This window comes from Megalopta genalis, chromosome 8 (genome assembly GCF_051020955.1).
Source record: "Megalopta genalis isolate 19385.01 chromosome 8, iyMegGena1_principal, whole genome shotgun sequence".
Classification (NCBI taxonomy): domain Eukaryota; kingdom Metazoa; phylum Arthropoda; class Insecta; order Hymenoptera; family Halictidae; genus Megalopta; species Megalopta genalis.
Window position 1 is genome coordinate 13,739,756 of NC_135020.1, and position 27,688 is coordinate 13,767,443.

General features: G+C 42.1%; 1 protein-coding gene across 6 annotated transcripts in view; it reads right to left on the reverse strand.

Annotated features, from left to right (window-relative positions):
- krz (beta-arrestin protein kurtz) overlaps positions 1 to 27,688 on the reverse strand; it is a 101,478-nt gene that overhangs the window by 21,581 nt on the left and 52,209 nt on the right. For 2 of the 6 annotated variants that reach the window (XM_033465337.2, XM_076524175.1), the window contains exons 2-6: positions 17,875 to 18,088; positions 14,230 to 14,602; positions 9,573 to 9,866; positions 8,636 to 8,773; positions 6,175 to 6,318 (exon numbers count right to left, since the gene is read on the reverse strand). In XM_033465337.2, coding sequence (XP_033321228.1) covers positions 6,175 to 6,318; positions 8,636 to 8,773; positions 9,573 to 9,866; positions 14,230 to 14,602; positions 17,875 to 18,007 — 1,082 coding nt within the window. In that variant the 5' untranslated portion in view covers positions 18,008 to 18,088. Of the gene's footprint in view, positions 1 to 6,174; positions 6,319 to 8,635; positions 8,774 to 9,572; positions 9,867 to 14,229; positions 14,603 to 17,874; positions 18,089 to 23,151; positions 23,733 to 27,688 lie in introns of those variants that run through there. The other 4 variants (XM_033465336.2, XM_033465338.2, XM_033465339.2 and 1 more) reach the window with 4 other exon arrangements.

Below are 27,688 nucleotides of genomic sequence, written 5' to 3' on the forward strand. Positions count from 1 at the left end.
TACGTCTCTCGTCGAGACGTCGAAAATGTCTCTCTAATTGACCCTCGGATTGTCCACAAAAATGGACAATTTTTGGGAAGAACAGATACGATTGTATTCGAGCCTCGAGGCTAGTTTTTACAACCGCCGATTATTAACAACTATAAAAACGAGCCGCAAGCCTCGAATAATCGTATCTCCTCTCCCTGAATTGTCCATTTTTGTGCGCAATCTGAGAGCGTCAGTTAGGGAGACATCACTGTAAATTCGTAATTTTAAGAGCCCGATTCGCCCAGTCCCTGACGCGTCGCAGACAGGTTCTTTCGTCAGCTAGAAACGAGTTCATGGTACCAACGGAACCGATCAAGTAAGATCTACGTCACGGAAGCGTGCGTGCGACCGAAAGTGTCCGATCCTCTTCGGGGAAACGAAGCGATCCTTTCGAGACACCAGCCGCGGCTATGTTTGCGAACCACGGGCTGCTATACAGTAATGTCTCCCTTACTGACGCTCAGATTTGTCCTCTTCCCGAATTGTCCATTTTTGTGATCAATCTGGGCGTCAATTAGGGAGGCATTACTGTAGGTGCCAGCGCCGCGCGAGAAGTCGATTTCAGCGTCGGTATCTCGCCTGACACCGATAGAGCTAATCCACGTGGCGTTGGCTTACAAACAGCGGACATGGTTTGCGAACAAGTAGCGAGCTTCAAAGGCGAGCCTGCTGTGCGATAGATCTGTTCGGCACGTGCCACGTCTGACGAGATAGAACGTAGATTATGCTCCCTTGTTTTGCTTCCTTGACCTTCGATCGCGCAGCATCCAATGCATACACGTCGGGATCGCTCTCTTTGTTAACGTTTACCTTTTCGGAACCACTAAATTTTCACTGTTTCGCAGAATTTCGAAACTTTAACGGCCGTACGTTTCTCCGGCGATTTCTAGAAATTCGTTGAACGTTTCACCCTTAACCACGGACCCGGACTCTGACGGATTCTACTGTAAATATTATTGCCTTGTGTTGCTGCGTTCCCTCGCCTCTTCCGTATCCGTTTTGTAAACAATATATTTTAGCGGCGGACTATATTTGACCGGACTCCCGTCGATTCCTACGAATTCGGATGTCCGCAGTTAAGGGTTGAAATGGGACTCGATCGAATACCGTGAACATTTGGACTACCAGTGGATTATAGAGGGGGTCCCAAAATTATGGTATTTCCCGGAAATGAGGGGTTCCCGAAGTCATTTCAAGTAACTTTTTCCTTTACAACAGTTTTCTCCGAGGCACCGTTAACGAGTTATTAACGAAAAACGGTGACCAATGAGAGGCGAGCTCAGCTGGCGCGAGGTGGCCGAGCCAACGGCGCCAGCGGTCGAGCGGTCGAATCCCAGCTCAGCTGGCGCGAAGCGGCCGAGCCAATCAGCGGAACTGGGCTTCGACCGCTCGTTGGCTCAGCGACCTCGCCTAGCGCTAGGCGGTCGAGCCAATCGGCGGAACTGGGCTTCGTCCGCTCGTTGGCTCGGTCGCATTGCGCCAGCGGTGCTCGCATCTCATTGGTCGGTGTTTTTCGTTAATAACTCGTAAACGAAGCCGCGGATTGCATTTTCGCTAAGGAAAAAGTTACTTCAAATGACGTCAGGAACTCCTCATTTCCAGGAAATACCATAATTCTGGGTCACCTTATATTTTGATATTTTTCGTTGTCGCGATACGAAAATGATAAACATGTGATAAGAAAAGAAATGATTCTAAAAGAGACGAAAATCCATACACAGTGGCCCACAAAAGTGTTCGTACACCTTTTAAAACGCAATAACTTTTTTTAAAACTGGACTAAGTGATTTGAATTTTTTTCTAATGATAGAGGGACTAGTCTACTAGACGATGGCTGAAGAGGTTTTTCTTAATTTTGCTATTACTTGGAATGACAAAAAAATAAAAACCTCTCGATTTTTAACTATTTTATATGAGCCTATAATAACTATTTAACTACATAACTAAACTATAATAACTATACGATAACTGTATAACTAAAATTTTAAAAATTTGATTGAAATCGGTTAATCTATATATATAGAGTCGAACTACAGGCGTTGAAGGATTTAGAAAACTGCAGATTACAGTTTTTGTTAAAAATCGCGATGAAACTGCGATTTTTGTGATCTTTAATTTGTTGTAAATTAAAACAACGTGAGCCGATGTCGATAAAATTTGTACATAAATAAATTGATCTATATATAAATACAAAAGACATTTTCTAAATTTTCGTTATAGGTTCAGATAAAAAAATTAAAAACAAGGGATTTTTATTTCGTCGTCATTCCAAGTAATAGCAAAATTTAAAAAAAAAACAGCATTTCAGTCATCGTCTAGTAGACTAGTCCCGCTGTCATCTAAAAAAAATTCAAGTCATTTAATTCAGTTTTAAAATAGTTATCGCGTTTCGAAAGCAACGTTATTGCCGACTTTTGCGGGCAACTGTGTATGAAATCGCGTGGGAGCGCTGTATTCCAACTAATAGCCAGGAGTAATTGCCGTTCTCGGATCTACTTGCTGGCAGGAAGCTGAAACTGCCGTATTACATCTCGATAACGTAACAAACCAACGAAAACGCAATTACTTTATCGCGGGTTTTCCTCTCGATAGGACGCGGAACGTTCGCTTTTTCGCGCAGCAAACCGAAGCGTGGGCTGATAGATATAATAGACTGTTTCCCGATAGAAAACGCGGGAGCATGATTGAGCGAAAACCATTGAAATATCGGCGGGGCTCGATCATCAGAATCGAAAACAACGCTTCGTTTCCGTCCAGCGGTGCTCGTTACGTCTAAATAAATAACGCGTACGCGCCTCGTGTGCGGCAACAAGCTGGCGCCAAAAAGCGGATCGATAACATCGGTGTTAGCCTAGCGAGCTACAGGTTTCCCGAAGGCTTGCACACACACGCGAGCGCGCATTCGCGCGTCTACGTGGTCGCAATTTCGGACGCACGCAGCTTCTCGCGCCGCGAGAAACAGCGGAATGGTGATTGCGCGCGCGATCAGCCGCGCAACGATCGTATAAATATAGTGAAAAGAGAGGAAGAGAGAAAGAGAAACAGAGGCACGCACACACACGCGGGGCCGATCGAAAGTTCGGGTACCGCGTCCGTTTCGGCGATTACGTCGATCATTGTGCGAGTCCTGAAAGCTCAACCGGGCAAAACTCACTGGAAACGCGCCTCTAACGGGCACGGATTTAGGCTGCACCGGGAATTGCCGATGCGCGATCCTGCTCGCGACGCTTTAATTTAACCCTTTGTCTTGGTTCTACGTGCCCACTGCCCGCGAACTGTCTTATCGTCTAACCCTTTGTAGATGATTACCGGCAAATAACCGTATCGTGACGCTTGGCGGCAGTCGATTAGGGTAATTGGCAGGTGTCGTGGGGGTAGAAAGTATTCGTACACTTTTTGTTGACACGGAATAAGTTTCTCATAATTGAACCGCGCGGTCTAAATTGTTTTTGGGATGATAGAAGGATTAATTTACTAGACGGCGATTCAAAAATTCCAATTTGTTGGTATGATGGAAGAATTTTAAAAAATGACGTTTTTTTTTAACTTTTTTATCCGAGCCTATTACATTTTATTTTTATTTTTCACCGAGAACCACAAAATGCATCTTTTAAATTTTCGTTACAGGCTCAGATAAAAACGGTTGAAGAAACATTATTTTTTAATTCTTTTATCGTGCCAACGAATTGCAATTTTTGAAAATAATTTTTTAGCTCTTGTCTGGTAAACTGATCACTCTAACATCCCCTAAAAAATTTAGACCGCTTTACCACCTGATTATAATAAAGTTATTAGGTTTTAAAAGGTGTACGAATACTTTCTACACCCACTGTACGTTGCTTTGATAAGTTACTTTTAGGTGGTTGATACCTCTGTTTTAACTGTGGTGTAATGGTTATAATTAGACGGCGGATCGTTATGCGAAATAAAAATTGTACGTGTTAATTGCGAGCAATGGGAACTAAGTAACAAATTCGTTCTTTCTTTCATCACTTTGATAGATTAAAAATGATATATCGAGATTTTAACCCTTAACTGCTGCATATCTATTGAAACGTGTTCGTTTACCTGCAGATCGCTAATGTTTACTGCGTTAATGTTTATTGCGACATAAAAGTATGGTAAATATAAAATTAGAATCAACTGCTCTTATTTTGCATATCGATAATAAAGGCACGTCAATATTAAAAAAACGTTACTTTCTTTTTTACAATTATATGCATATGTATGTTTCCATCACGGAGGTAATTAATTAGTAGACAGAGGTCTCGCAGACAGGTAGTAATAGTTGGAGGTTAAAAGCTTTTGGATCTTTTTACTGTTTTAAATTTCAGCTACACAACACTACTATAAATGCATAAAATCTGCGGTCTAGTTATGGTACTACCTCGCTAATGCACCAGCGAATGCTGAGTGCCAATAAATATTCGCACTTCGTGCACACATTCGCGATAGAGTTACTAAAAATTGCATCACCCTGGTCTGAATATTTGTCCATTACACTGAATATCTTGTAGAGATAGTCGTTTCTACATTTTTAAATTACTTGGCACCCTCTATTATACGTATTACTGAAGGGTTTCGAATTGCCAGGACAAAATAAGGATCATTCTGAACAGAATCAGAAATCAGGCTAAAATGCGTTCAGTAAATGTGTTTGTTAAATTGTCCTAATATTTGTAGAGTTAAATATAAAAAACGCTATTGGACTTCGATGATAATTGTGATCTCTTTCATCAACAGACGATTCAGATAACGTAGGACATTGTCGCACGAAGGAATGTATCTAAATTATAATACGCTGATATTTATCGATTTTGAGAGGGTTGCTAGACACATATTCTTTTACCGTCCAACGTCCACATCGAAGGGGTGAAAACAACCCTCAATTTTAAAACTGAAAAACATGTTTCTCGAGGTGCAATAAATTCTCTCCAATTGTCCATCAGCTTGTACACAAAAACGGACATTTCGTTTTTATTAATAGAAATTAGCTATAAGCTTTTATGAACGTAAACTTTATTTTCATAGTTGTGCACAATCGGCAATTATACATATAAACAAGCCGCGAGGCTCGAATAATCGTATTTCCGTTATTTTCCAAATTGTCCATTTTTGTTAACGAGCCGACAGACAATTGGAGAGAATTTACTGCATTTTAGAAGACTGAGATCGTAGAACGGTAACATTTCTTTTTTTTAATCATTTCGGCAAATAAGGGAAATATGAAAGACGAAAAATATAAACGAGATGTGTCTAAAGATCGACTGAACTTTCCTCGACAAAGGCAAAAAAAAAGAAAGAGACTCATTTCGAACGATTCGTCACCAAAGTGTTCACAACTTTCAACCAACAGCGAAACTTTTATATCATTTTTCAAGAGATACAGTAATGTCTCCCTAACTGACGCTGACTTTGTGCACAAAAATGGACAATTTTGGAAGAGGAGATACGATTATTTCGAGGCTTCGGGCCGTTTTTATAATTATTGACAATTCCTAACTATAAAAATGAACCGCAAAGATCGAATAATCGTATCTTCTCTTCCCAAACCGTCCATTTTCGTGGACAATCCGAGCGTCAATTAGAGAGACATTACTGTATCGCGTGTCGCGGTTCCATTTACAGCTCAATTACCAAATGAACAAACAATTATTAACCAACGAAATTACCACGGAATTACACAATTACCATAATTAACAAACGTAACGCGCAAGAACAATGTTTCCTAAAGCATCGTTCTCTCGAGGATCAATTTCGTAGAACCGTTCCATTAAAAACAGCCGCCAGGAAACAATTCTCGCCATTTCAATCGAGCAGTTCCCAACATTTCCCTTTCGATCGTCTCGATCGGCCACCCAGCCGGACTCTCCTGCCAGACGGTCTTGTCCGCAAAGGGTTAGTATCGCAGTCGTACGCAGCGGAAAGCGCGTCGTAAAGCGCGACGTCTCGGTCGTCTCTCCCGGAGGACGATTTCCCCGATCGTTTCGAGAATATTACCGGCGAGTGGAGCACGAGCATTTTACGATTCGATTCGATTCGATCCGGGACGGGACCGCGTACCCGAAGGTTCGATCGGCGGGGTGTGTCAATATATCCAGGCGTGTTGTTGAGAGTTCCATCGAGAAGCGGCGGTTTCCTTACAGGGTGCTGGACGCCAGATTGGTGTCCTCGTGTTTGAGCTGGCCGTCGAGGGCTAACCCCCACTTATTTTTGTTGTTGGCGAGAAGCGGTGTCAGAGAGAACACTTTGCTCAGCGTGAAACCTGGCCCCACCGGGCACCCCTCCCTGACAAACATGTAGCAGAAGGGTGAAGGTAAACGTGCCCCACGGGCCCTCGGGGTCCGGATCACGGAGTTCCGGGACTCGGCCGGAACTTGGTCCGATCACCGGCGCGTTTCGGGCACACCGTTCGAGATATATCGCTATTTGTTTTTCTCTCCTGCGTTTCCACGCAAAACTCAATTCGACCACCGCGCCGGCGTTCCTCTGGAACGCGCGGCTCTAACAGAACCGGGTCGCCGACTTCGTCGAACCGATTTTTTAACGACGCCCGCTCGCATCTATTCTCTTCTTCCGCCATCGACGGCGGCGACGACCATAGCGTGGTCGTTTGGTCGCGCCGCGCAATTCCCGCGAGGGGCGCGATAATTGCATTTGAAATTTAAATGTTCTTTAACCAGGGTCCGTTGTTCTCGAGGGTCGCGATCAAGCCGCCTGTCAATGCGAACTGGTCAGAAATCGTGTTCGCCGGAGCCGCGGCATCGATTTTCTTTTTTACTTTTCCATCCGCTAACGATCCGCACCACCATCCCCCGCGACCCCTGAAAATCTTGCGAGCTCCGAAATAGACGACCCGCGACATGGAATAATATCGCGATCACGTCGACCTCGACTGAGACCGACTTCTGGACCCAGGGATAATAAGCTACGTGACACCCGGACTGTGACGAGAGACCGTAAATGTACAACCGCGCGCGCGTGTCTCTGCGTGTATACACGAAACTTCAGCTTGTGCGTCACACTGCAATACAGGCTACGGAGATGATATATACCACCGGAGAACGGGGTAAGGAGAAACGATGAAAGAAACGATGAAAGAGGGGAGAAGGGGAGGGGTGGAAAAGTGTCATGGGTTGGGTATTCTGTCGATCAGCATATCAATCGTGGAAAGACACAGACGTGGAGATAATAGAAAAACATAGTAAACCGGATCTCTGTGTAAATGTGCGCGTACGTGTGTATGTATGTATGTATGTATGTAATGTCGTTTGTGTATGTGTGTGCGTGTGTGTATGTCGGGGGATGGTGGACCGGACGGACGTGATCTTTGTACAGGAGGAAAACAGAAAGGCAGAGACCACCACCGATATTGGAGTTTCATATCCATAAAAGTCCCCAGCAAAAAAACCATCAAGAAAAATACTGGCATTCCATTTTGGAACGGCGTTCCCATACAATATCGCAGTTCGTTTCAGCGATGGTCGTCAACGAAGACTGCAAACGGGCTCCCGTGCGTCGCGCGATCCCCGTCGTAAAAACTAATGGAAAAGTGCTCCCTCCGGTGGGGCAATCGCGCGCGCGCGCGCGCGCGCAGAGCCGTTTTCTACGGCCGCGACTTTTAAATCGCAACCGCGGCATACGTCGCGATCGTTAAAGTCCGCCGACGGATCAACCCTTTACACTCGAAGCTATTTTAACTGTAAATATAAAATCATTCTTCTCAATTATAGTATTTTTATTATATAAAATGCATTTTATGCGTAAGAAATTGACTCTTGGGACTCGCGCGACAGTTACACTCTTGACAATCTTTCAAATCTAAACTTTGTTGATATCAAAATTATCTTAAAACGTGACGAAACAAATTTTAGCGGCGCCTCTGAGTCGCCACTCGAGTGCAAAGGGTTAATAATTGAGAGCAGAACGGGATTAACCCTTTACACTAGAAGCTATTTGAACTGTAAATATAAGATCATTCTTCTCAATTATAGTATTTTTATTATATAAAATGCATTTTATGCGTAAGAAATTGTCTCTTGGGACTCGCGCGGCAGTTACACTCTTAACAATCTTTCAAATCTAAACTTTGTTGATAAAAATTATCTTAAAACGTGACGAAACAAATTTTAGCGGCGCCTCTGAGTCACCACTCGAGTACAAAGGGTTAACAATCGAGAGAAAAACGGGATTAACCCTTTACACTCGAAGCTATTTTAACTGTAAATATAAAATCATTTTTCTCTATAGTATTTTTATTTTATAAAATGCATTTTATGCATATGAAATTGACACTTGGGACTCGCGCGGCAGTTACACTCTTGACAATCTTTCAAATCTAAACTTTGTTGATAAAAATTATCTTAAAACGTGAGGTAACAAATTTTGCGCGAGTGCAAAGGGTTAACAACCGGGAGCAGAACGGAGACGCAAATGATGCTGCTTGATCGATTAGCCGACAACGACGCGGGGAAAACGGGGCCCGTGAACAAGGCCCGGGAGTCCCGAGGGGTGGGGGGCGACGTCGCTCGGCCCGTTTCCAGTCTTCGGTTCCCGCTTTGCCAAAGAAAAAAGAGACCACGACGGTCAATGGTGGAGCACTCACATTGTGCTAGATGCTAGATTGGTGTCCTCGTGTTTAAGCTGACCGTCTAGAGCAAGACCTCGCTTGTCTTTGTTGTCAGCGAGGGTCGGCCTTAGAGAAAAGACCTTGCTCAGGGTGAATCCTGGCGCTACCCCTATACTGCCAGTGCAATCATCTTATTTTCCGTAATCGTGGTGTCGCAATATCCTTCGCTTGCGGCGAATTGTGCGCGCGTTTAATCGTGGCGCGCCTATCGCGCCGAGATACTCGTCATGCTAATTTCGTTTCCTCGGGGCGCAGAGACCGGGTTACAAAGATCCGTCGTCGTGTCGCGGACTTTGCTGCACGGGGGAGTGTTCGCGACGCGGATAGCCGGCGCGCGGTCCGGAGCGAAATTTATCGGGCCGCCGCGCGATTTACGCCTTCCCGCGGCCGCCGCGTCGATAGATCTTCTTGGCTGGCCGGTGGTGTCCGGTCACGGCGCTACGAGATCGATCTCTCGTAAATCCTCCGGACAGAGGACGTGCGAGGCTGGGACAGAGCTCCGAGCAATTTCGATAGTAGATGGTGTCCCCGAGTTTTCTATCAACGTCGCGCGACGGGATTTTCCGTCGGGGCGCGCCGTGATCGGGCGCGCGGCGCTCGCCTTCTTCCGTCGCGGCCGCGGAAAAGAGGATCGGTCGGCGTGACCGCGATCGCGGCCGGGAAAATTGAATTTCGTCGCGGGCACCTGTCTTCGTTGGAACCGCAATGGGAAGCAGATCCTCGATCCGCTCGCCGCGGATCATCGGTTCCGCGCGGGAACCCATTCCGAGGGACGGTGAAGACGTCGTCCGTCGGCGATCGTTGGGGAGAACCGGATGTACGTCGCGTATGGATCCGGCGAACGGCCGCGACGAGCCTGCTTCCCATTGTCGACCGCGGCTTCTGAAAGAATGATGACTTGAATGATACTCACTCGCTCTCCGCCTCGGCGACCGTGCACTTGTACTGCGCCGTCGAGAACAGACAGATGTCCGCGAACTGCCTCACGGACACTTTGATCTTTTTCACAGTCCGGTTGCTATTGTTCGCTATGTGCACGTTCACGGCGATGTTCTCGCCGTGATGGTACAGCTCCTTGTCCAGGGACGCCTCCAGGTGTAACTTGTTCGGCGACATCACGAACTCTTTGCTAACCTCGACCGAAGGCTGCTCGCCCTGCTTCGAGGGCGCGTACATGATCTTTCGTATCGCCAGCCTGACCAGATCTCTGCAACCGATCGATCCACGACTGTGAAACCACGACGAGATCGCGCGGATCGCGATTTCACCGCGATTCGAGATCGTTCGGACGAGTCGCTCTTGCATTCGGTTGTGCATTGAATCCTTGACCATTTGCACTCGATGCCAAATTAACGCAAAATTGAATACAGTTTTTCCTGATCCACTGTATTTCCATTTTATTTGTTTATTTATTTTATACGTGTGAAATTGAATTTTCTGATTGATGCAACAGTGTTATACTCTCGACAGTTCTTCAAATGTGAACAAATTCGATTAATAAAAGGATTTTGAAACGTGACGTGACAATTTTTAATGGCGCCTTGGAGTCGCCATTCGAGTGAAAAAGGGTTAAGTGATCCGCGAGATTTAAGAATCAGGGCTATAAAATTGTCAATCGTCTTTTTCTGTTATCGAATGGTTCGCTAAGCAACGTAGATTTTTATTCGATGATAAATGAAGAAATAGATTGGCCCTCCGCTGTCACGCCGAGTCAAAGTGACCCACATTTCTTTTTTTGGTAGAGCGATATTGTCAGGAGAAGAATGAAATTAACAATTAATTCAATGTACTGTAAATTCTCCCGGTTTTTCCTTCGGCTTGCAAGCAAAAATGGACAATTTGGGAAGAGCAGATACGATTATATTCGAGCCTCGAGGCTCGTTTTTACAGTCGCCGATTATGAACCATTTGCACTCGAAGCCATTTTAATTGTAAATCTAAAATGATTTTTCTGACCTACGCTGCCTCTATTTTATATGACAGAGCGCATTTTATGCGTGTGGAATTGAGTCTTGTGACTTATGCAAGTTATACTTTTAACAATTTTTCAAATCTAAATTTTCTTGACGTAAGAATTATTTTGGAATGTGATATAAACATTTTTTAGTGGTGCCTCGGAGTCACCACTCGAGCGCAAAGGGTTAACAATTACAGAAATGTACTGCGAGGCTCTAATAATCGTATCCCCCTTCTCTCCTACCGAAATAGTCCACTTTTGTTTACAAGCTGAGGAACAATTGGAGAGAATTTACCGTAGTTCTGTAAAAATCTGTTTTGACACGTTTGTTACTCCATTATCTTCATTATCTATCTTCAATGCTGAAATGTATCTGTTAAATGTATCCACCTCGTTTTTATAATTCTTGACAATCGACAACTATAAAAAGGAGCCGCGAGACTCGAATAATTGTATCTCCTTTCCAAGTTGAAGGAAACTTGGAAAGAATTTACTGTACTTGGAAGTGAGATATCGAGTTCCAATGAGGAAACGATGTTCTAGAATGTTCAAATTCTGTTCCCAAATTTTTGGTATTGCTAGTTAATGGTATAGCTAGTTTTTTTGGGTATAGCTACTTAATGGTATTGCTAGTTTTTCAGCGATGGTTGTTTGAACACTGAAATAGATCTGAATGAGCCATTATGACACGCGTACTTCGCACAGCAAGTGTGACAGCGGAGGGTTAAACAAAGATTAAATTTTAAAATAGAACTTTTCAACTGTTACAGCTTACTGGAAAATTTTCAACTTTTCAACTGTTACAGCTTACTGGAAAATTTTCAACTTTTCAACTGTTACAGCTTATTGGAAAATTTTCAACTTTTCAACTGTTACAGCTTACTGGAAAATTGTCAACTTTTCAACTGTTACAGCTTATTGGAAAATTTTCAACTTTTCAACTGTTACAGCTTACTGGAAAATTGTCAACTTTTCAACTGTTACAGCTTACTGGAAAATTTTCAACTTTTCAATTGTTACAGCTTACTGGAAAATTGTCAACTTTTCAACTGTTACAGCTTCCTCAGAGTTCTTTTTTTACACGTCGTAGACACTATTTTTATTTTCTCAAGCTGTTTCGATTCGGAGATGCTTTCGCGCTAAGGAGCGATATAAAATCTGAAATGCTTTTCTTTCTCGAAATCGTACAGATTCAAATATCCTTACGGAGCTTGAGAGGAGTCTCGCGTTTACGACGAGCTCATAAAATTTGAAGTACGAGTTTTTGTTGTCGTTTTATTACACCGTAAATTAAAGGCGTGTCGCCTGAATTAAAATAACTCGAGGCTAAGCCTGTACGCGACATGATCGATTCTATATTTCTATATTATTACGTATTTCGCTAAATTCGTTATTAAATCATTGCTTAACACCGTGCAACGTACAAGCGAGACGTTGGCCAATGCCAGCGACACGCTTTTTATTCAAAGTGTAATAAAAGTGGCAACAAAAAATCGTGCTTCAGGTTTTATGGACCCGTCGTAAAGGAGAGAGGCCTTCAACCGTCAAATCTACGATAGGCGGAGTAAATGTAAAATTTTATTTTTCATTCGGATCCAGAGATCTATAAAATTTTCCGGAAAAAAGGACTATCTCCGCTTCTCTTTGCGCTCTTCTGTTGAAAACAATTTTGGAAAAAGTTACGGGAAAGTGAAAGTAGAAACTTCATCCTTTAACGTTTGACCTAAGTAGATTACTTCTCAAGTTAAGCTTTAAAGTTACATCGGGTTAAGCACAGAGTGCTTTTAACTCGAAATTGTATCTCAACGTGAGAAATATGAGATCTCTCCAAGATTTAAGTTGCTGGATAAATCCTGTTCCCTTCGTCGCGACTGCTTCGTCAGCTCTATTCAATTTGGCCAAATACATTTTGTATAACATGTGTAGTATAACATAATAATATGGTCGGCAAAAGTAAAAAGCGTTTCTGAAAAATCGAATCGCTACTTGTTGAAACAAGAAGATCTCGAATCCCAAGATAGTTCCACGTAAGTACCTTAGTTCAGCTATCCTGTTCTTAACACATTAAACGTCACGTGATTTATATTGAACTCACGCTGCGTTTGACCAAGAGGTTGCGTGAATTAAATGTAACTGCAACTGTGGATTGGACCTCTACGGCTCGTGAATGGGATACGCGGCACATTTATATTATGTAGCATACATTTACGTAATGCAAATTCAATGGTAGACAAATCTCTAATTCATTTTAAAGAGAAATCAATCATTTTAAAAGCATTTCTGCTTTCATTAATGACTGGTCAATTATTTCAAATTTAAATGTAAACTGAATAACGAAACCCTGTAAACAATGTACTACGACCAAGTAAATTAATTAAATCTCTTATTTTGGGTTTTCAGCTACCTTTAAACATGGACATGTTCACAGTGGAGCACAACGATGAAGTTTATACTTACACATTCACTCTTTCTTCAATGATTGCAATCTATGTATTAATTGTATATAATACGTATGTTGTTTTTGTAACTTTGTACTTGTAAAGTCAAATAACCGTCTGAGAGTTTACAGAGCTTAATAAATAAAAAGAAATTAAATCAGTTTTAAAACCTCAATACTTCAAGAGTAACTTACGTTTTAACATTACTTAATACCTCCTAAAGCGCGATAATTTTGTTAAAACTGGACCGCACGACTCGAATTTTGTTCAAATGTTAAAGGGACTAGTTTATTGCAACAATATATTAAATAATATATATGATATATATATAATATATTATGTAATATATTGGTATTATATATTACATAATATGTATAATATGCATATTCCAAGTAATAGAAAAATTAAGAAAGAAAGTATTTTATATATATATATATCAATATAAATCAATTAATTTAGTCCAGTCTCAAATAAATCATTGCGTTTCAGAAGCAATGCCGAATACAGTAATGTCTCTCTAACTCAGATTGTCCACAAAAATGGACAATTTGGGAAGAGGAGATACGATTATTCGAGGCCTGCAGCTCGTTCTCATAATTGCTGACAATTCGAGACTACAAAAACGAACCGCAAGGCTTGGACAATCGTCCTTCCTCTTCCCAAATTGTGCATTCTTGTGCGCAATCTGAGCGCGAATTAGGGAGAAATTACTGTACAGTAATTTTTCTTCAGCTTGTAAACCAAAATAGATAATTTGGGAAGAGGAAATACAATTATTCGAGGCCTGCAGCTCGTTCTCATAGTTGTTGACAATTCGAGACTACCGCAAGGCTCGAACATCGTATCTTCTCTTCCCAAATTGCCCATTTTCATGGCCAATCTATGCGTCAATTAGAGAGACATTATACCGTATCTTTCACGAGGTACCACAATTAGAGCGTCCTCTCGTAACAGGAAAAAATCCAAGATCGTTCGACGTTCGTAGAATTTCTAATTAGCATTGCAGTTTGTCAGAGCAGCCACCGTGAGTAGCGTCTCGTCCGAAAGAGTCGTCGCGCCTCTCGAGTGTCTCGTCCGCGTCGCCGTTCGCGAGAAGAGACAAAGGGGACGCAACAAGATCGGGGAACGCGACGGTTCCCCGGCGCCGATCGCGATAATCGATGGGGGGCTCGTACCGTTTGTGCGGTTTCTCGTCCTGCGTCTCACCTACGAACGCTTTGAATTCGTAGTCGACGCCGCAGGGCTTGCCGGTGTCGCCGGGCGCAGGTTGCAGGGTGACGGACGCGGGACAATGGGGCGGCAGCTCGAAGTAGAACGGGTACGCGTTGCTGCCCAGCTTCTTGATCAGCCTCTCCTGCAGCCGTGTCAGCTCCCTCTGCTGCGAGCCGGGCACCACCGGGTAGATCTGATCGGCCGCGAGGTAGAGGTCCTTGCGGAACGACAGCCCGAGAACGTCCAGGTCCTCCCTGCCGTATTTGAACACGGCGAGAACATGGCCGAAGACCTTGCGATCCTTCACGTAATCTGGGTCAATCAGCACGACCCCGTCTGCAACGATTGAACAGCGATCGGTCAGCAAGCTTTAAGTGGCCTTAGCGCGGGATCGAACGACCCCCGACGACGCGTAAATCGAATTTCCCAATCGGAACACCGCCAAAGAGTCTTTCCAGACGGCTGCTGATTCCTCGAGTGTCAAGTGGCCGCCTCTGAATGGATCGCCCCTCAATGGGCGCGAGCAGCCCGTATTCAAGATTAACTCCCCCAGGCCAACATACACGGTGGAACGCTTGTTACGTAACGCGAACCGTAATGCCGGGACGTCGCCGGCCTCGCCGACGGGTCACGGAACGTTCCGTATCTTTAAGACGATTTCCACCGGACTTTCGTGGTCTCAGAAACGACCCCGACGAGGTTCTTTCACGGAGAACGTCTAAAGTTAGCGCGGAGTCGCGCGAGTTTGAATGAACGGCGACCGTGTCTCGTGTCTCACGGCGCGAGTGAACTGATTTTATGAATCGACCGTCTGCGAGGGTGTTTTGAACTCGGCCGGCGTTTAAGGGGATTTTCGTATGCGCGAATAACGGAGGTGTAATCGCGTCGCGATATACGATGTGAAAGTGTGGAGACTGCGTTGTGGGAGACAGTGTTCTGCTGCTTTTACGTTAGCGGGCGAAGTTAGGAAACAGTTTATTATTTTTTATATTTATTATTATGAGATTCGTATGGTGTTCGTATCGGATTTTCATTGCACGCGCCAAAACGTGCAGCGAAGCGATTGTGATAAATTAAATGATTAGAAAAGAAGATTTTCGATTGAAGCAGCGGGAGAGATAAAGAATGTACCTTGCGATAAATTGTATTTCAATTAGTGAAAGAGTAAATTGATCGTATGATAAATTAATCGAATGTAGATCACACTCTGTACGAAACCACTCTGATTTGATTATTAGACAGTTATGATTTCCGGTGATTTTTTATTTATAGTGAAAATTCGCACGATACTGAGGCAATTATTTATCGAATATTATATTAGAGAGCTGATCATTGTTTATAAAATACAAATATTCTCGTTGAATATTATGCTGAAGGCTTAACAATTATTTATCAAATGTTATATTAGAAACCGAAGAGTGATTTATCAAATATTATATTGGAGAGCCAACCAGTATTTATTAAATGCTATATTGGAGAGCCGTCACAATGTCAATACACTTGAATGGACGAGAGAACGAGCAATCAGAATCAATCGATCACAAATACTGGACGAAAAGAGGGAACAAAACGCCGCACAGCGTAATTACAAATTATATGAGACATTGATGAATGTTAATATTCCTTGATAAAGGAAAAAGGTTACCGTTATTTCGATAACTGTTTCGAAAATATGAAATTATGTTCATCGACAATTGTACGAAGAGTACAATTTTCTAAATTGCACAATTGTACAAAATTTTCTAAATACGATTTTATACCCTAATAGAACAACTGAAAGGAACTTCATGTTTTAATATGCAAAGGTTGGTGTTTATAGTCACAACATGAAAAAGTATTTCCGAACTGAAGATAAATTGAATAACATTGAATTAAATTACATAACATCGGCGTGATTAAAATGACATAGAACTTGATTATAAAATTAAATCATATAACAGCTTGCTTCATCGAGTAATCGTGGTGGTTTTAAGAAAGGATAGTTCGCTACTGAATCAAACATCCTTAACAATTTTATTTAATTACACTGTGTTGTAATTTCATTCAATGGAAATTCTATTATTTTGCAATTAAGACCTTTTTGTATCATTCGTTTCAGTCACGAAGATGTCAGTCACAATTAATTCTTCGAGGACAAGGTCTAATCGTCGATTTCTTTCTAAAAAACGATGCAACTATAGCCGTAATCTGATGCTGATTTGAACAAAAAGAAAGATAACAATAATGCATAAAACTTACGAAACATACATAAATCTCCTGTTTCTGTAATGTATGAACGATGCTGTTCTAGAAAAACAATGTTTAGATCTTATTTTAGTAATTTACACGTATTTCCTAATTTTGCCCACTGGTGTAGTCCTACAGGTATCGTAGCAAATAGAAAGCAGAATAACAAGCGTCACTCGTGAGCTTGACACGAGTGCCACGTCATTCATATATGAGTAACACAATTATATCGTCAAACTCGGAAATGGATTTCAAATTACAGTAAATTTGCTCTAATTGACGCTCAGATCGCGCACAAAAATAGACAAATTGGGAAGAAGAGATACGATTATTTGAGCCTTCCGGCTCGTTTTTATAATTATAGATTGCCAGCAACTATGAAAACGGGCCGCGTGGCACGCATAGTTGTATCTCTTCTTTTCAAATTGTTCATTTTTTGTGTACAATTTGAGCACCAATTAGGAAGAATTTCCTGGACAATCTATTGACACTCGAACAGCGAGGATCGGTTCCATTTGAACCTAAAGTATAAATATTGCTATTCGATCACAAAATTTCTGGCAATTAACTTTAATCTTTGCATGTTCCAATAAGAGATAAGTCTCAGAATATTGCTATTCGATCATAAAATTTCTGACAATTAATTTGAATTTTCGCATGTTCCAATAAGAAATGAGTCCCAGAATATTGCTATTCGATCACCAAATTTCTGACAATTAACTTGAATTTTCGCATGTTCCAATAAGAAATAAGCCCCAGAATATTGCTATTCGATCACCAAATTTCTGACAATTAACTAGAAATTTCTCATGTTCCAATAAGAAATGAGTCCCAAAATATTGCTATTCGATCACAAAATTTCTGACATTTAACTTGAATTTTCGCATATTCCAGTAAGAGATAAATCCCAAAATATTGCTATTCGATCACCAAATTTCTGACAATTAACTTGAAATTTCGCATGTTTCAATAAGAGATGAGTCCCAGAATATTGCTATTCGATCACAAAATTTCTGGCAATTAACTTGAATTTTCGCATGTTCCAATAAGAAATGAGCCCCAGAATATTGCTATTCGATCACAAAATTTCTGGCAATTAACTTGAATTTTCGCATGATCCAACAAAAGATGAGTCCCAGATGTCTCTGAGACCTTGAAAGATGCTAAAAAAGATCGATAAGTTGTATTGTTCTGAAACAGATCCGAGTGAAACCGTTCGAGTGTTACATGCACCAAACTTTGTTAGGATCTGCAAGGTGTAAGGAGATTAGAGAAGCGATTGTTGTAATAAATCTTATTTGTTCCATATTATGGTACAATTCAAACAAGCGACATCGATATCATGGTTTCCCATGGAGCGACGATGAACGCGTTCTGCTTACCGATCGGATCGACGTGCGTTATGTGATCGACGAAATCCCGTTTGCCGAGGTACACCGTGATCTTTCCATTTAAATTCGACTTCTTGAAGACACGAGTAGCTTGCCGCTTGCTGGTACTGTCCACAGTGTCCATCGCGGAGATTTCGGGGCTGACGATGGCCCCTAACTCATTTGAGTCCTCCGCCTCCGAGCACTCGGATTCCGAACTGTCCCACTGTACAGAGAAAAAGAATTCAATTATCGTCTCGCCCGTCTCTTATCGACCCTCGGCATCTCTTATCGAACGGCACACCGTCGCCGTCCTCGTCCCCGAGAACGACTCGAACTCGAAAGAAGTCGAACGAACGAGTGTTTTCGTTTCCCCGACCGCTTCCACGGGAACACCGGCCGGCCGGGAACCGTGCTGCAGTAAAGTTGCAGTACATTCTAACTTTCGCGGAGTTCTGCCAGCGAGCCAGAAGTCGTTGCTGAATTTGTTAACAGCCAAGTGCCGTGGCGCCCTTCGTTCAAACGAACCTTCCATTCCCTTAGCTCCTCCGACTCCCATGGCTCTCTCCTATGCTTTCCTTTCACCTGCGTAAACGAACCTAGTTTGCGCTCCCGGCTTTGCTGAACGCGTTAACCGGCGAAGACGAGTTACCTCGCGACTGTACATATTTACCGATTAACCCTTAATTCCGTGGATCTTCAATTATTGCCTCTGCGCGCAGCAAAATGTATACAGTAAATTCTGACTAATCGATGCTTAGCTCGTGCACAAAAATGAACGATACGATAGAGAAGATCAATTTTATTCGAGCCTCGCGGCTCGTTTTTATAGTTGAAAATCGGGAACTATAAAAACGAGCCGCGAGACTGGAATTATCGTACCGTTTCTTCCCTAATTGTCTATTCTTCTTTTTTTTGCTGTGCGTCAATTAGACAGAATTTACTGCACTTTCTCAAGAACAAGCGAACGATAAATTGTTCTTTGTTTGACTCGTTAACAGGGTATGACGAAATATTTCGTCATACCAGGAAGGCGACGCCAACTGGCGTGACGACTTTTTCCGTCTGGGAAATTTTTAAAAGTGGAGCACATTTCGTGTTCTGCGTTGTTCTTGCCCATTGAAACATAGAGGGACCATATGGTGACATTGCGAATTTGCACGGTTTTGTTTCAAACGTCGTTACAATGCATTTTGTACAGGGTGTCCCAAAAATGTTTCGCAATTCGGAAATAGAGGATTCTTGAGGCCATTTCAAGTAACTTTTTCCTTTACAAAAATGTTCTCCGCGGCTTTGTTCACGAGTTATTAACGAAAAACACTGACCAATAAAAAACGAGCTTGCCTGGCACCAGGCGGCCCAGTCAACCAGCGCACGAAGCCCAGTTCCGCTCATTGGCTCGGCCGAACCAATCAGCGGCTGCCTCGCGCCAGTCGAGCTCGCCTCTGATTGGTTACTGTTTTTCGTTGATAACTCGGAAACGAAGCAGCGGATTGCATTTTCGCTAAGGAAAAAGTTACTTCAAATGACCTCAGGAACCTACTATTTCCGGATTGCGATACATTTTTGGGATATCTTGTATATGTAGCCATCAGATTAATTGAAAGACATTTTGCCAATTATGCACCGTCTAATTCTTCTAGTTCAAACGTAACCAGAAGGTGCAAACTGTGTCATTCAAAAGGTTCGAGAAAAGAAACAAGATTTTGGTTTCGTTTCGATTTCTTCAATTAATCCTCCGTATATTGGAAGTACTTGATTGATATGTTTTCAAAATATCTCACGAAATATTTTGTCCAAATAAATAATCAACGATCGAATCGCGAATTCTGTTATTACTTTAACACTATAACGGGTCGCCAATTTTTTAATTTACGATCATTCCATATCGTGAACATACGTTTATGAATTATAACGCTTGTTAAAAATCAGAATAAATGTCTTATTGTTACTTTTCTAAACAAAACATAAAACAGAGCTGTTTTTCGTGCTCCGTAAATCTAGTGTTAAGCGTGACAATTCATATCGTCTCACCGCGAAGGAAGGAGTCCCCATTGTGGAACGAGTTGAACAAAAGTTAATTCCCCGGTTAAAGATAAAAAAAAAATAGCTTGGTTCGTCAAAGTTTCTCGCCATTTGGGAGTTCGTCACCTAAAAACCTCCTTCCCGCTGTGAATTGTTAAAACAGAAATAACAACAAGAACTTTACCCTCTAAGCACGTCAGGTTTTAAACGCGCGAAGTATGCGCTTATGGCTGCGAGCGCGTCGCTGCCATCCGAACGCGGGATAAAAGCCAAGATTTTTTCTGGAACACGTCATACGGGACGGGTCGAACCGCTCGGCGTTCCGCGTGTAATTAATTTTCCACGGTAATTAGTTCTAGATAAAAATGCTGCCGGTGACGTTCCCGTTAGGAGGACTGAAAAATTGCGGTAAACCCTTTTTATAGATCCTTCTTCACGCCCTTCGGACGTTCGACTATGAACGAGAAATCGCTCTCTCGACGGATTGATGCTCGGCTTCGTTGAAAAAGCCACGTGAAACCGCCGTCGTTCCAACGAAGCTCTGCGTTTCTCATTGAATTTTATTTAATTTTCGACTTTCTCGCTCGATCGGCTGCATCGCCGGTGCTCTCTTCCGGACTGGCACGCACCGCTCGCACGCATTGTTAATCGACAAAGCGCCGGCTCTGCATACCGCACGCATAATGCCCGCCGAAAAGGACTTTCATTGTCGTTCTTTGAGTGCGCGGCGCACTCGTGGAACGAGAACCTTTGATCGCCGACGGCGTCAAAGGCGCGGCCTACGGGAACGCTGGAAAACGGTATCAAAAAGGGGGATGTCAATGATACATGTTTTTTTCGCTCTCTTTCCCTGTGCACGCGCGAATGTTACGCGCGGTCCGACGGTCTGTGCTCCGCGAAGGGTGTCTTCAAGGACGTGTTTTCGAGACTCCAACGGTTTCGCGCTCCAACCACCACCCCAAATGAGACGGGGCGAAACTCTATTTGAATCGTGCCGCCTGCGTTTGTCGTCTCTGTTGTGTTGTCTCGCGAACTACCGTCCGCACGTACGCCGCCGTGATTTCGGAGAATTGCTATGTTTGCACCGTGATTTCCACCGGAAACCATCAATCGTTCTAACGTCGATACGTTATCGGCGACACTCTGCCGCGGACACTTCTAGTTTTTCATTCTTCGCGCAAGCTTTCAACGCGCGATCGATGAATTGCCTAATTAGTTGCTTCGGATATGGTTTTACAGGGACGATAAGCTTCCGGTGAACGCTATAGAAGAGTTAAGAGGCGAGTAACGAATTCTTTGTGTATCTGGTCTTTGTCGTTTCATTTTTGGGACATTATTGGTCTGCATTATTTTGTCTGCATTTGATGCAATCTTTTGGAAAATCGAGAGCCACGAAATACTGTGCACGGAGCATAAATATTTTTCAATAACTGTGCGTTCCGCGTTGAAACGAATAAAGTTGGTAGAGCTATTGAAATAAATAAAGGTAAATGTGTTTGCAAGCATTTCTAATTTTTTTCTTCTCACAACAATACTTTTAGTACTTAAAAGCTCTTTTGTAAAAGCCTACTTCTAGTGTTTAAGAGGCGAGTACGAATTTTTCATGTATCTAGGTTCTATCGTTTTATTTTTGGGACATTATTGGAATCTGCATTTGATGCACTCTTTTGGAAAATCGAGAGTCACGAAATACTGTGCGCCGAGCATAAATATTTTTCAATAACTGTGCGTTCCGTGTTGAAACGAATAAAGTTGGTAGAGCTATTGAAATAAATAAAGGTAAATGTGTTTGCAAGCATTTCTAATTTTTTTCTTCTCACAACAATACTTTTAGTACTTAAAAGCTCTTTTGTAAAAGCCTACTTCTAGTGTTTAAGAGGCGAGTACGAATTTTTCATGTATCTAGGTTCTATCGTTTTATTTTTGGGATATTATTGGAATCTGCATTTGATGCACTCTTTTGGAAAATCGAGAGTCACGAAATACTGTGCGCCGAGCATAAATATTTTTCAATAACTGTGCGTTCCGTGTTGAAACGAATAAAGTTGGTAGAGCTATTGAAATAAATAAAGGTAAATGTGTTTGTAAGCATTTCTAATTTTTTCTTTCCACAACAAAAATTTTAGTACTTCAAAGCTGTTTCGTAAAAGCGTGCTAGAGTTGCGGAGCGAGTAAAAAATCGTTGGACTGCTGTGCGGCGATGATGGTTTTATTAAATCTAGTTTCTAAAACTTTCTCGCGCAACTTTTCATGGAATTGTTGTAAAGTAAATGAAATTACGAATGCACACGTACGAACTAAAAATTATTAAAATTCTCAGAATTCTCAGAAAAAACGTTATACTATTTATGAGTTATTTATTCAATTTATATGTCACAGCAAATGTTACAATAGCACTTGTTAAAAATCAGAATAAATGTCTCATTGTTACTTTTATAAGCTAATATAAAACAGTTGTTTCTTGTGCTCCGTAAATCTAATGTAAATAAGCCCCGATTGAACTGCATTTATTCAAATATTCACAATACTTTAGTTATTATAACTTCTAGACTGCGAAAGTTTATGCTTTGTTATTAGCTATAATAATTTAAACTCAACCGTGCAAAATCGTCGAAACTCGGATTAAAGGAATCGTACTTCTTTTACGCGATGTAATAATATTGTAACATAGCCTAGAGCAATTAACACATCTCACAATACTTTAATTATCACAATTTCTAGACTGCGAAAGTTTGTGCTTCGTCTAAGCTATAATAATTTAAACTCAACCGTGCAAAATCGTCGAAACTCGGATTAAAGGAATCGTACTTCTTTTACGCGATGTAATAATATTGTAACATAGCCTAGAGCAATTAACACATCTCACAATACTTTAATTATCACAATTTCTAGACTGCGAAAGTTTGTGCTTCGTCTAAGCTATAATAATTTAAACTCAACCGTGCAAAATCGTCGAAACTCGGATTAAAGGAATCGTACTTCTTTTACGCGATGTAATAATATTGTAACATAGCCTAGAGCAATTAACATCGCAGTCTTCCAAAAATACTCTATACGGCTGCACAGCGAAACCGGCGCAGATCCGAGCAGCAATCTGGGAATCTTTATGCACTTCGGTGCAAACATAGCTGAACGAAAACGCAATAACACAGGTGATTCCCAATTCCCGGCCGGTCTGCGAGCTCGTGAATCTACAATCTACAGAAACATCCGCAGCTCGACTAGTCACTTTATAGGAGCATTTATCGAGTTTCTGGTGTTCACCTGCAGCATGCTCCCGCCGGCGGATACCTCGGTTCTCCGGGCGCTTTTCTAATTTTCCGGCTGCGTCGCCGAGCGTCGCGATAAATAATCCAATCGCGAGAGCACGGCCGAGTAATCGCGTTTTAAAGCGCGTTCCCCTTCGTCGCAGTAGCCGTGTAATCTGATTATCGGTACCGGCTCACGCGAAACGCTGATTTCACGTTCCGCGAACGCGCGATCGTGTCACCTGACGGACATTCTTTGTCGTTCCGCGAGCAAAGCAAGCAACCGCGCCGCCGCTCGCGTTGAGAAACGGCGTGCAGCACACGCCGGACACAACACAATCCGAATATCCGCGTTATCAGGTCCATAGAATTCGGCCGGGTTTTATCGAGGACAACCGCGCCGGGTTCGCACTTCGTGCGCGCGATCGACGATACTACGCGCGGCGTGATTTTCCAAGGGAAAATGCGTTGCTCGAGAAGAAGCTCGCCGATCCGCGATCGCTGCCGCACTAACTTTTCAGCAACAAAGCGCAACCCTCGCGAGCGTCGACCACGGACTAAACAGGCCTTGACAAATGGATGTCAATTTCAATCGGCGCTCGTGTAATTCTTAGCGCGATCTATGGAACGATTCGTGCGCGGCAGAGCGTGTAAGCACGCGGCCGGGTTCCGTGTCGTTTCTAGATCGGGATCGCGAGATCGCGTACGCGACGTCGCTTCGAAAAACCTTCTCCCCTCCCCCCTCTTCCGAGACAATGCAAATTTTGCACGACAGACGAAAGAAATACGGCGGACGGAGCAACGGTTGTCAGTAGATGATAGATTTCATGCACTTATATGAAAAGAAAGGGATAAACTAAACACTGAACAGTGAAGACAACAGAAGACGTATATTTTTGTCTGAAATAAGGAACGATGCAAATTTTTATTTCGCATGCAGATTCGCAGTCTGGCTATCAGGATAGTTATCTGAATAAACTAAACGCTGAACAGTGAAGACAACAGAAGACGTACATTTTTGTCTGAGATAAGGAACGATGCAAATTTTTATTTCGCATACAGATTCGCAGTCTGGCTACCAGGATAGTTATCTGAATAAACTAAACGCTAAACAGTGAAGACAACAGAAGACGTACATTTTTGTCTACTTTCTGTTTGAGATAAGGAACGATGCAAATTTTTATTTTGCATACAGATTCGCAGTCTAGATATTAGATACTATCCGTATTTTGTACGAGAATGGGTTATTTTTATAATCGTCGAGATTTAGGACTGCGTTTAATCTGTAGAAAACGTTCGATCATAATAAACGCGATTGTAAAACGCGATATTGAACGCGATACATCGAAAGGAAAAATTAAGGATTCGCCGAGGAATTCGTGACGGAAATGATTTATTCTCATTCCTCTGAGATTATTTATCTTGCACAACATTTCAAAAATATAAATATTGCTCCTCTGTTCTTCTATAGTTTCAAAAATCGTCCACGTAGTAAAGATTACTAATTACTTACTAATTACTTGCAGAGATCTTTTTAACTATTGAGACATAACATTTCCATACTATCCCATGCAATACCAATGATTTCATTATCATTTATTTACGGTCTATTAAGCTCCTTTATAATATGCATAATCCGGAAAAAATAAATTCGCTGTTCTCGGCGGCGATGTCCGTGCAAGACAGAATAGCTTTGGAAACTACACGAGTGATCGAATTCGAGAAGATCTTTGGTTCGCGGATTGAAGTTCAAAATCCCAGGGTGAATTTCGCCGATCGATCACGGACAAAGGACGATTCTTTAGGAGGATAGCTAGCGAGCCGGCACGTTTACATTCGGTAACCAGAAAAGTTTCTTTGGCGAGCGTGAATAGCTCGCTCGCTCGCAGCCTGGTTTCTGAATCACGCGGCGGACAATTTCCTTCGTTTCGCGAACAGTTTCCCTCAGAGATCGACTTCCAGTTGTGTAAATTATTGCGCAAGTCGTTTCGCGGAATCTCGCCGCGAGAAGCCTTCGGATGAAAGTCGCTTCTCCCGTCGACGTTTCTCGCGTAATTCAATCGGCCGGGGCCCGCGGCAGAAATTAAATCGGGACCGGAACGGGCCGAGACGCGGGAAAAATTGATAAGCAGTCGATTTCATTCGATTACCGACTGCGAGAAGAATCCGTTTTTCCCGGGGCTCGGTCTTTTCGTTCCCTCTCGTTCCCTCTAACTGTTTCCCCTCGTCCTCGCGTCATTTCTCTCTCTCTCTCTCTCTCTCTCTCTCTCTCTATCTCTATCTGTTTTTTCCTCACTCCCTCGCTATCGTCTATCTGGCCGGGTTTACCGTGCTTCGTAAAACTGAACGGCCAATTTTCCGATAAAAGAGAAGGGAACGAAATTCGCGACGCGGCATGAAATCGATGGGAGAAGTTCCCGAAGAATGAGGGACGAGACGGTATCGGGAAACTTCGAACGAGCGACAATAAATTGGCTATTCTTGGCGGCGATTTCCGAGCAAGATGCAGGTTCGTCACAGATTCGGAAATAGATACCCGGTTTCGAAAACATATCGACACCAGAGCCAGGCACAGCGTCAACTTTCTTCGGCGAGTTTCGCGTACCGATCGATCGACGACGATCCATGATCTTGTGCACGCTGCTTCGTAGATCGCGGCTACGAAAGCTGAGGAACGATCCTATAGGGTGAGCGAGCCATCTGTTGATTTCTTTTTAATCAGTTAGCTGATGCAATCACGCCGAAAAGCGAGCAAGTTACTGTGATTATGCTGCATATGTTTGATTTTCTTCATATTTTGCTTATATACAATACTTTTCTAAAATATGCAACTGTTTAAATATATATTATAATTATATATTATATTAATTATATAGTTAATATGTAATAATATAATTAATATATGATAATATTACTAATATATAACTATATTTAATATTAACTATTAAATATATATCTGTTTTCGACGAGTATACTCGCCATGAAGAGACGACAACATCTTCTGCTACGACGACAATGCTCGTTAAAAACAGCTAACTGGTTAATAAAGCAAAAAACCTTCGGAAAGTATTAAACGGTTTTTTTTATAGCAATCTAAAAAGGAAAGCAACAGATGACCTCACCCTGTACAGGAATTCGTAGCAGAACCGAGCAGGGGCTGATTCTACGTGAGAAAATAAGGAAAAAAAAATTGGTGTAACATTTTATTATCCGGGGCTCCCTTTCCGAGAGAATCAACTTTAAAGTTTGTTTACCTTTGTAAAGGATTTAGTTGTCGTTTATTCTTCTACCACAGTTGGCTCCGTCCGGGATAGTGTTTACAAACATTGATTGTTGCGAACTATGCAGTCAACGGAATGTTTCCATCATCGTCAATGTTGGAAAGTATTAGAATTATAGTACTACAATTATAGTACTAAAATTGTAGGATTTGTAGTGCAACCCCCTGCTCGGTTGTACATACGAATTCCGACCCATCCCGCATAATACTTTTAAGTCGAATATTAGTCGAATATTATTACTCATCAAAAATTATTCTATCTATTTATTCGAATAAATTATTATATTTATTCTATCCATTTATTCGAATAAATTATTACATAATCAATCGAATACAAAATAATTTGTTGCAAAATTGAATGTAAAATTATATATATATATATATATATATATATATAATTTTATTAACAAATTATTTTATATTCGATTGATTATATATTATAAAATTATTTCAATAATAAAGCTTTATTTTAATATATTTATTTTTATAGATTATTTAATCTATATACAAATCGTTTATTTCTCGCACGAACTCCGGTACGAATAAATTCTTATTCGAATAAATTTCTATCCACAGATTAATTTTCGTACGATTTCATACGTATCCGTTAGCGTCGATTAAAGTTTCGTCGTTAGTCCCTGCACGCCTGCGACCGATGGTTGCGCAAGATAAAAGAAAGCACGAGACAAGGGACATTAATTTCTCGATTACATCGTAAACAAGTATCTATGACAGTTGGTTTCGCGCATTTGCAACAAGATCACGGTAGCTAATCATAACTAATTATGGAGGACCTGACGCGATTGCAAGGCCACGCCTGCACGATCCACATAAATCATGGGAATTCGCTTAGCAGAGCATCATTTCCGCAGTATGTGCATGGTTCGACGAGTTCGTACTAATTATCTCATGACTATAATTTCATATCCGCGGGCCGGGTCCTCGGTTAGGCGAACAGGCGACCGTCCCGTGTCGCCGAAGTAATCGAGTTTGCCAGGACTCACGCGGGAAAACGCGAGGAAAGAGGGAACAACCCTATTCCCATCGACGCGGAACTTTTCGATACCAATTATCGACTTCGTCCTGACGTTATGTCATCTCTGTATCCTACCTACGCATATATACATTACGTGTACATTAATCACGACATTTCCTGCCTTTCATCTTGCACGAATTACGGCCGGAGTAACTTCGCTTTTCAACTTGATCTTATTAATTAATTCTTGCTGGACGAGTGCTGTTCACGATTTCATGGTTGCGAAATGTGTATTTC